Raw genomic sequence first — 10,929 nt, forward strand, 5'->3', positions numbered from 1 at the left:
AGTTGTTAAGTGCTCAGCAGACTATGAAGGCCCGAGCTGATGAGCACCGGAGAGAGGTGGAGTTTCAAGAAGGGGATATGGTCTTTCTCAAACTTCGTCCTTATCTACAGCGTTCGTTGGCCAGGCGTGTCAATGAGAAGCTATCAGCACGCTTTTATGGTCCTTACAAAGTTGCTGCAAGGGTCGGCAAGGTTGCTTACCGTTTACATCTACCTCCGGAGGCACGTATTCATCCTACGTTCCACGTATCGCAGCTGAAGAAGGCAATTGGAGACTCGATAAGTCCGGCCACTATTCCACCTCAACTCACGTCTGAGGGGATCTTGGACACTGTACCTGAGGCAGTACTGGCACATCGCGTTAATGAAACGACAGGCCATGAGGAGTTGCTGATTAAGTGGGTAGGACTTTCTGACGCTGACTGCACTTGGGAATGGAAGAGCTTGATCGAGAAGCAATTTCTTGAGCTTGACCTTGAGGACAAGGTCAGTTTGAATGGGAGGGGTAATGTTATGTATGAGGCCCGTAGGCCGCCTATTGTTTACCAATACCGCAGGAGAGGCCCAAGTCAGAGGAAGGGAGGGAACGCACGTGTGATCGATTCGGAAAAGATCTAGAGCAACACGTGAGAAGGAATAAAGATCTAGCGAGGAGGATCGTTAGTAACAACCTGGAGAGAGAGGATACATGGGAAGACGTGACGTGTAGATTCATTTAAGCTTTCTATATATGTTAAGAGAGAATAAGATTTTGTTATCGAGTGTGAAGGTCGATCATTTTGTGAGGAGAGAGAGTACTTCTTTAGTAAAACTCTGAACGTTGTATTACTTGTTCTTGAAGGAATTACATTGCAGTTTCTACAAGTCTAAGTTTTACATACTAGTCGTATCAGAAAACCATGATGCTCAGTTGCTTGGCCAAATTAAGCGTCGGTGCTGTCGAGCTCGGGCAATTTTGTTCAAAGTTTTAGCTGATACTGTAGGAATTTAGAGTCGGCTGGTGGTGGTGAGCCTCAACTGCTGCTGTTTCAGTTTTCTTCTTTCCTCTAATTATGTGCTATTTCTCTCTTACAAATCAACCTTCTCGTTTGATTCATTTGAGCAGGGTATGCCTAATGATGGGACTGTGGATTGCATGGACTCTAACAAACACATGTCTGTTATAAAGAGGCTGTTATAAAGATATTATTACAGTGATACACGTCCATGAGAAGGCTTGTCAGTTATTACACTATCAGTAATAAGAGATTGATTAGTTTTTACTTTGTTCACTGCCACTATAGTCAATGAATGATGATGAATTGCTTCATTTGATTAATAATTTTATAATTGTATAACTGTACTACTACAAGTGCTAAAATCTATATTTTCTCAAGAGCTCAATCTCGTTCTTGGATTCTGATTGCTCTTTGTGTATATATTATCAGTTTCTTTCCTCATAAGTAAAGCTACCATTTCGATGACAGAGCTATTCAAGATCCAAGGAGAGATGCTTCCTGCTGTTACAGCCATCACCATCCTCTTGGCAACTTCTTTCCCTGATTTCTTCAACTCTCTCGCACCTTCTGCTGAAACCATCTCTCTCCCTCTCATGCAGGTATACTTTATTAGACACTATCCATAATAAACCATCAATCATTTCTGAATCTTTGTATTTGTTTAGGTATTTTTGAAGAACCCTTAATTAAGAGACTAGCATTAGAGCACAAAAAATGTTGGTGTTTCTTAACTAAGTTCTTAACTAACATTTATTATTAAAAAAGTCATTAAGAGACCCTAATGGGGTTGTAGGGTTAATTATGCTCTTATAGAAACTAATGGTGGGTGATGCTCTAATGTGAAGCAATTTATGGTGTTTTTTTAATATTTATAAATGAAAAAGTTTAAAAGGCCATGCAAAAATTAGTACAGAAACGTGAACTATCTAATAAACTCTTGCTGCAGTCTGCATCCAGTGCCAGAAAGTTAGGCATGACAATAAGATTAAACCCAGCAGTTTGGCTTATTCTAAAAGATTTAAATATGTGTGATAATAGGAGACAATGTTGATACATCAAACTACAAAATAAAAGTATCAAATGTAGTAGCACATTAAAAGTTTCACTTGAAGGTTTCTTATGGAGAAGGCGTGATAACTATATATATACATATGCTTTAATAGAATGATATTGTTCTTGCTAAAGAGGTTGGCCATTGATCCACCTTTGGAACATGATATAACTCTCCTCTGGTTTATACTCTACAGTGTGTCCTCCTCCCTACAATCAAACTCAACACATTTCAGTTGAGAAACATAAGCGAGAAACTTGCTATCAAAATGTTTGAGTGGGAACAAAGAAAAGACTTGCTTTGATAGTCGCAAATGTCATCTTATTGGAATAAGTCCTCGTGTATCTGCCAAAAACAGAGCGACTCTAATGAGCTCGTACGACTAAATAATGAAAACAACAAGAGAATGAAAAAAGTAATCTACCCAGCGATTTGATCGGATATCATCCAAGGTCTCCAGTCATCAGTGATAGAATAGTTAAGAGACCTAATCCAAGCTTGAGTTCCAAGGAAAGGCACGAACATATCGTGATCACCACTGTTCACCCCAAAAAAAAACTTAAGTTTACAAAAAAGCCTTGAATTATCCACTACTACTTTCAAAAGGGAAGAGGCTAAACTCTGACTTGTAGATGAGAGAACGGTAGCCATTGATGCTGTTATTCATATGGTACGGTACACTACTTTTGATGTCATGTGTGTAAGGCATTCCCCAGTTACAACGTACCCATTTCTCTTTACTCTCCTGCAACCATAGTATTAGGGAATACATTGGGGTTTTTTTTTTTGTTGCTAAATAGGGAATATGTTAGTTGGAAGATATCTTAAATAAGATATATGAGAAGCGGGTCAATCCATTATCACCAATTGATTTTACGTTAAAAACACTGTTCCTTTTTGTTACAAAAAGTAGGAGAAACTTTTGCCATATCTAATAATACCTTATGAATTTGAAGAGCCTTGCGGACACTCTCATCATTGGTCCAGTAGGCAGTTAAGACGTAACGATAAGTCTGCAAATGAAAACTCGCATGTTTACTTTTATCAATGCTGTAACAGTTAACTGAAGATAATATAGATTACTTACATAGCAATCGGGAAGTGTGTCTTCAGATTCTTCGCACAATGGCGTTAAAATAAGTGCTGAGTTTATTTTATCAACGCACTATTAAAAAAGCACCACAGAAATCTGAGTTAGTGATAAATCTTACAACAACTAAACTCTTCATGAATATGTGTACCTTGTGATATTCTTCAACGAGTTTCAAGCATTCCGTGTTACTTGGATCAACATTTTCATATTCTCCTTTGCAGATTCTCTTCAATGACTGCTTACAAAACAGAGTTTTGAGCTACTTTTGTTATATTCTTTCAAACAACAGTACGTATGTCTGTGTTTCAATACCTCGTAAAGTTCATCAGAGATCAGTGCCATTCCATGAGCATAAGGAATGCGATGGTTATAATCAAATGCAACTTCCGTTGACGGGTTTCCGAGCACATAGCCCTGTTTTGAATGTAACCATCAGTTTTATATGTGTTCGTCAAGGTACATATATGTGTACCTAAGTAACAAGTAGATACTATGAACCTGAAGGTTTATTGGAGGGTTGCAGCATACATAGTTTCCTGCATCATCATGTCTATATTATTATGAAATTGCAAAAATATTGATTAGGAAATGAAATTTTCTTGAACGAGTGCTGGAACAAACATTCATACCTTTTGAGATTTCTTGAACGAGTGCTGGAACAACCATACCGGCATAAGAATCTCCACCTACATAGAAAGGGTTGGAGAGAAACTCTTGATGCTTCTTTAGCCACTGCACAACAACAACACAAAAAGGCTCATAAATGCTCCAAGAGATCCCCCAGTAAGTTTTTTTTTCTAAGTACCTTGTGAAGAAACTCGTGGATCCGTTTGGCTTCTCCTAAATCACTAGGTTTACTAGCGAGTTTATGAGTTCTTGAGTAAGAGAAGCCAGTTCCAACAGGCTGATCCAAATATATTATACTTGAAATCTGATACACAACTTGAAAAAGATGAGGCAGGGAGTTGTAATTTCAGTCATATTATAAAATATGTACAACAATTTGTGATATACCCTTTTTCAAAAAAGAAAAAAAAACAATTTGTGATATACCTTAGTCCATGAATATGTAGTAGAGACCAAGGAAGGAACAGTTCCATTGTAAACCTCCAACCTCATAGTCATAGGCCCTGTTTATTTATTTTTGTTTTAATTTTGATTCACTGAACAAAAACAAGAGACACAAGATAACAACAAGAATTTACCATTCTCGTAAAGAAGACCAGAGATTGAAGAGCAACCAGGTCCTCCACTTAACCAGAGAAGAATGGGGTCTTCTTCAGGATTCCCCTCAGATTTGATGAAGTAGTAGAACAACTGCACTTGTTCTTCCTCACCAACACCAATATACCTTTCAAGAAAAAAAAAACATACAAACTTCCAAACTCAGAACAAATCCGGTTTATTCTGGTAGAGCTTTTTTCAGAAAACGAACCCGGTTTCAAGCTCAAAAGGAAGAGGACCTTCAAAACCAGGAAGATACTTGATAATAGATGCAGAACCAACAGCATTGCGACACGAGATAATAAGAAAGAAAAGAAGGAGCTTCTGGATAGAGAAAATGTAGTCGTTAGCCATCGGTGTTTTGATAAACCACAGTGTCTTTTAGGACCAATTATAGAACCTTTTATATTAGAAAAGTGCATACAAACACACAAAAGGCGTACCGTAATTTACTTTGTCTCCTCCTCAGTCCTCTTTGTCTCCATCTTTGGATTTTGTCTTTTGTTTTTTACTATTTATCCGTTATGTTTTTTCTTATTAATAAAAATAAACAAATTATAAAACGAATTAATCACGGCATAAATCCTACGAGCTTATTGTTTAGAAAAAGAAAATGCTAAAACTAGTTGTATTAGGGTATCCACAGTTGGAGTCTTTTACAAAAAAATAACATTTAATTAGTTAAATCTTTCAAAAAAAATTGAAAAATTTAGCATTAGCTTTTCAATATTTTGATAGACTCCATTATAAATTTATAATATTTAATATATGTAAGAAATTTTTCTTGAAAAATCCTTGATGGGATGGGATGGCCGTAGAAAGATATTGCTGTGGGGCCTTCTTGACCCAGCGATGCGTGAGTAATAGCGCGCCAATCATTCAGTTCTAACTTCTATCCAATCATTGGCCACTTAGCTGGCCAGAGGCCCGAAGCCTGGTCGGAGAAGGAGATGTTGGGTCGATTTAGAAAAAAAAACATAAAATAAGAAAGATTCGTTGGCAGTGAAGATAAGAGCATGGGCAGCGGTGAACCGCTCATTGGGGTTCAAGAAACTAATTTTTTATTATTAGTTTTTTTTGTTTGATTTAAAAAAAAAAAATTTAAATAAAGTGACCAATAGCGGGCTACGTGGCGTGGGGCCCGCTGAACAGTCACGACCCGGGTTCACTCGGGAGAGGCGGGACGAACCGAAGTCTTCATTTATGCTTATTTTAATATTTTTTTTTTCCGTAAAACGTGCGACCCCCTCCCCTTGAACTCCTGATGCGCATGCTCGAAGTCTAGAGTGATCTTGAATAACATGCAGTGTCGGGCATGACTTATTGATCAAGTGGCCCACCATACATTCGCCTCTTTCACCAACAATGAAGAACACAAAAGGCTGCATGCACGGCCCCTAGTAGAATTATTTTGGATTGATATATATGTAGTTTTCTGAGTGTTTTAAGTTTACTCGCAAGTCCCTCGGCATTTTCTCCTTTAGTGAGACTTCCTTGTATAATTTGATTTTTTTCGTGTAGCCGCCTGCCTTTAATGGTCTTCCAATACATGTGTTTTTTTTTCTCATCTCCTCTGCTTCATCACCTCTAGATTTGTTCTCTGATTCTTTTTTAAGCTCCATCGAAACTAAAGATGATACCTCTCACTATTTTCCTAACATAAACTGATATTTTGACAAACAAATTTTTTCATACATACTAGTTGCATGTCTTTCAAAGTTCGTGATCAATAAAGATTTGCATTTCCGCCTCCAGATCTTTCTTTGACTTGCAACTTATATGAGGTTTTTATGCTTCTTTTTGCTTAAGAAATACAAAGACAAAAAAAAAAAAAAAGAAGCAAATAACCAAAATGAAGCATGAGCATGAGTCAAACAATCATTAAACCGGGTTGAAGAATCGTCTCCTACTGTTATCGTGGTTTAAGGAATCTCACCGATTTGGTTTGGTTAATCCTTAACCGATTCGATTGCTTTAGCCAATCTCTAAAACATTATTTGAAACTCAATTTTCTACGTGTTACGCTTACGTTAATTCTTACAAAATTCAATTACATGAATATCTTTAATGAATTAAAATTCCGTATATCTTTAATGAATTAAAATTCCATTCAATTGCCATTACTTTTTTAAAAAAATAATTTCTTCATTTGATTAGTTAATGGAGTTTACATAGTTATTATGTCACAAATTAGAAATGAAATTTGGTACTTAAAAATGAAAAACAAAGTGTTGTTGAGAAGGTATTGTTTGTCTCGCCAAAGCATCAACAATACTGTTGTCTCCACCAAAATAGTATCGTCAAACTGTTGTCTCCACCAAAATTGTTTTATTTCCTTTTTATTAACAAAATTTAATTCATCATTAATTTTAATTTTCTTTTTAGAAAAAAATTTCTATTAATAAAATTTAGCTATTTATACAATTAAATTTAATTCATCATCTTAATAAATAATAAAAAGAAATATTATATAGATTTTGTATATACAAAAGATTTTATATATTTTCTATGAACAAGAGAAATTTTTTTTAAAAAGAAAATAGCTATAAATATTTAAAATATTATTTGAGAAGTCAGTTTTTTAGCATGTCGCACTCATATTAATTCTTACAAAATTCTATTACATGAATATCTCTAATGAATTAAAATTACATTCAATTGCCAATACTAAAAAAATGTATTTCCTTTTTCATTAATAAATTTAAATTAATCATTTTAATTTTAATTCCTTTTTATAAAACCACATAAATAATAAAAGGAAATACTATACAGATTTTTTATATATAAAACGATTTTTACTTTATATTTTACCTAAACAACAGAAATTAAAAAGTAGTGATAAATATTCAAAATATATGTTTATATATGAACCTTAATTTGCAACACATTTGAAAAATTAAAAAAAATTATTTATTTTTTCTTTTAATAATATTCTATAAATTTTAAAAGTATATAATTTTATATATATAAACATAATTTGCCAAAAATTTGAAAGAAGTTAAATATTCTTTTTTAAATAATATTTGTTATGATTATATTTTGATCAAATAATTTAAAAGGAAATAACTTTTAAATAACATAAACTGATAGTCTAATATCGTATTTCTCAAATCCCATCCACATTAAGAAAAAATACTAAAAAATAAAATGAAAATTTAATTAATTTACATAGATATAAATTTGAGAAATCATCTTCATATTAATTCTTAAAAAACCAATTACATAAATAACCGTAATGGATTAAATATTATATCCAATTACAAATTTTTTTTATTTCTTTTTATTCATAAAAGTGAATTTAATTATTATTTTTAGAAAAAACATTAAATAAGAAAGAGGATATTTAAAAAATAATATAGTTTTTGTATATTAAAATCGATAAAAGATGATAATTGCCGCCAAATAAAAAGATTAAAGAAGCACAATGTTCTTGCGATGTTTGGCGCGTTACAATATCTTGGGGATTGGATACAAGTGTCGTGATGATGGTTACATGATCATACGGTTTTCCAATATCCGGTTTAAGTTTCTCAATGGTGAAACATTGGTTACGATCTACGAGTTCGAGAATGATTATCGGAGGACTTAATTTAAACAAGACACAAATACAAGACTCAAAACATAAATAATAAAAATTTAATAACATTTTTTTGGTTTCACTCGATAAACTTAATAACTAACCGCCTTTATTAATTTGAACAAATGTTGTACAATATAACTAATGTATTCTCCAATTTTTACTTAAAATAAAAAAATATCTCAATTTTCCCTATAGATCTAAGCGAAAAAATGAATAAGAGTTTACCCATAAATATTGTAGTCTAAATGTATTTCATCCATCGCATGGATCAACGTATCGTCTTCAATTAATTTGCTACGCTTGATTCAAACATTTCAATGAACTGTCACAAAAATTTGCTAGCTTACCATTAGAGATGAAATACATAATAATAGTAAATTTGTATTATTATTTTTACAGTTTTTCCATATAATTTTTATTTCAGAAATTGTTTGATGCTAATAATTATTTATATTACGTTTCTAAAAGAATCAACCACTATGATCTGATAATGAAAACCATTAAAGGTAGATAACTTTGTCAGAAGATTGATTGCCTAGGAGTAGCAAATGTTTAAGGTTTCGGCATGTAGGATGTTTCTGCCGATATATTGTGCTTCAAAGACATTAGTTTTATTACCATTTTTTTTTGTTTCACCCTATATATAGTTGGTGTAATTCGAAACCGTGCATGCGGATCTAATTTCTAAGAGTACTGGTCTTGATTTATTCGGTGCCACATAATTTTTTTTGTTTTCAGCTGCATCACTGTTTTTTCCTTTAATAAAAAACAAATAAGTAAAAAAAAAAAAAAAAAAACAAAATGTTTCTGCCGATATATTGTGCTTCAAAGACATTAGTTTTATTACCATTTTTTTTTGTTTCACCCTATATATAGTTGGTGTAATTCGAAACCGTGCATGCGGATCTAATTTCTAAGAGTACTGGTCTTGATTTATTCGGTGCCACATAATTTTTTTTGTTTTCAGCTGCATCACTGTTTTTTCCTTTAATAAAAAACAAATAAGTAAAAAAAAAAAAAAAAACAAATAAGTATAATTTGGAACGAGCAGCACCACATATATTTTCGGAACCACAGTGAATTTGATAGACCACCAAAGAGTCAAACAGCTAAACCAAACCACTTTTGTTCAAACATAATAAAAACCGACTTTCAAATGTCGGTTTCCTTGTGAACAATAATGTGAAACTTCAGAGACAACACAAAATAAAATAGATAAAAAGAGTCTTTGGTCTTTGTAGTCGTCCTTTATTTTCCCGGCAACAGAGGGCGCGGCTACGAAACTGACGAGGAAGTATCTGAAGACGAGGGTTAAGATGAGTTCCCAGATTCTCCACTGCGAGTTGATAACTCTCCACCAGCTCTAGCTGCGTCGGACTATTATGTCTGACCCTCTTGGAAGAAGCTCCACCGGTCAACCTCCTGGGATGACAATGTATTCCATTGTTAGACAAGTGTTGGAACCCTATTGAGCCTTTTGTAACATGAAAATGTATAAATCCTAGTGAACTAAGAGATGCTAGTTTTACCTCGAGGGCATCAAGTTCTTCTAAACTTGGTTTGCTCTCTGGAGTATCATCGTTGATCTCCACCTACATAGAAAGGGTTGGAGACGAACTCTTGATGCTTGTTTAGCCACTGCACAACAACCACACACAAAAAGGCTCATAAATGCTCCAAGAGACCCCCCAAGTAAGTTTTTTTAAAAGTACCTTGTGAAGAAACTCGTGGATACACTTGGCTTCTCCAGAATCACTAGGTTTACTAGCGAGTTTATGAGTTGTTGAGTAGGAGAAGCCAGTTTCAACAGGTTGGTCCAAACTATTATACTCGAAATCTGATGCACAGCTTGAAAAAGATGAGGCGTGGAGTTGTAATCTCAGTCATATTTTTAAATACGTACAACACTTTGTGATATACCTTAGTCCATGAAATATGTAGTAGAGACCAAGGAAGGAACAGTTCCATTGTAAACCTCCAACTTCATAGTCATAGGCCCTGTTTATTTATTTTTATTTTAATTTTGATTCACTGAACAAAAACAAGAGACACAAGATAACAACAAGAATTTACCATTCTCGTAAAGAAGACCAGAGATTGAAGAGCAACCAGGTCCTCCACTTAACCAGAGAAGAATAGGGTCTTCTTCAGGATTCCCCTCATATTTGATGAAATAGTAGAACAACTGCACTTGTTCTTCCTCACCAACACCAATATACCTTTCAAGAAAAAAAAACATACAAACTGAACTCCCTCGCCTGCTCTGGACGTGTGCGGACGGTGCTTTGGCACAGGGTCCCACCATTTTTTTGTAAATCCCTTAGACTGGAGGTGCAACCCACCGATGGATCTTCTCCCGGGTATTCAAATAGGCCATAAGCATAGATCTATATCCGCGTGGCCGCATGTGGAGCTAATAATTTCGCACTTGAGGAGAATCGATCCCTGGCCTGGACCAACAGGGCAACTCTTCCTCTAATGGAAACCACTAGACCACCACGATGTGGTTTCCCCTAAACTATACTTGCCAAGTGATTTTTACACATGTCCTTTTTACAATCAATTTCACAAAACAAATATGACATGGCTACTGAAATAGATGACATGTCTTATAGTTTAATATGACATGGACAATTGCATTTAATGTTAATTTATATTTTTGGTAAACTTTTTAAAATATGGTAATAACTCATATATTACATTTAATGTCAATTTATATTTTTGGAATTTTTTTTAGAATATGGAAATAACTCATAAATCATCATTAAAATAAATATATTCAAATAAGGCATTATAAATTTTGAAATATAATATAATTATATATTTTTAAAATATATCCCCTAGACTATATTTGCCAAGTGATTTTGCCACATGTTCTTTCTACAATCAATTTCACAAAAAAAATATGACATGGCTTCTGAAATTGATGACATGTCTTATAGTTTAATATGACATGGACAATTGCATTTAATGTTAATTTATAT

At 33.9% G+C, this 10,929-nt stretch overlaps 2 protein-coding genes across 3 annotated transcripts; one reads left to right on the forward strand and one right to left on the reverse strand.

Moving 5' to 3' along the window:
* Nucleotides 1-23: 23 nt before the first annotated feature.
* Nucleotides 24-617, forward strand: LOC106292373. The gene has a single exon (XM_013727967.1). The coding sequence runs from the start codon at nt 24-26 to the stop codon at nt 615-617; it is 594 nt and encodes a 197-aa protein (XP_013583421.1).
* A 1,360-nt stretch (nt 618-1,977) lies between these two features.
* LOC106296098 (serine carboxypeptidase-like 7) lies at nt 1,978-4,756 on the reverse strand. 2 transcript variants are annotated; one of them, XM_013732153.1, is made up of 14 exons: nt 4,577-4,756; nt 4,347-4,492; nt 4,195-4,271; nt 3,947-4,072; nt 3,771-3,873; nt 3,640-3,677; nt 3,454-3,555; nt 3,290-3,376; nt 3,136-3,213; nt 2,990-3,061; nt 2,675-2,793; nt 2,473-2,586; nt 2,348-2,393; nt 1,978-2,257 (listed from the first exon to the last, which is right to left on the reverse strand). In XM_013732153.1, exons 1-14 carry the CDS (start codon nt 4,717-4,719, stop codon nt 2,177-2,179), a joined length of 1,332 nt encoding a protein of 443 aa, XP_013587607.1. In that variant the 5' UTR covers nt 4,720-4,756; the 3' UTR covers nt 1,978-2,176. The 2 variants fall into 2 exon arrangements, with proteins under 2 accessions (XP_013587607.1, XP_013587608.1); XM_013732154.1 differs by lacking the exon at nt 4,577-4,756 and having other exon boundaries at nt 3,947-4,083.
* Nucleotides 4,757-10,929: the final 6,173 nt, after the last annotated feature.

This window comes from Brassica oleracea, chromosome C5 (assembly GCF_000695525.1).
Source record: "Brassica oleracea var. oleracea cultivar TO1000 chromosome C5, BOL, whole genome shotgun sequence".
Classification (NCBI taxonomy): Eukaryota; Viridiplantae; Streptophyta; class Magnoliopsida; order Brassicales; family Brassicaceae; genus Brassica; species Brassica oleracea.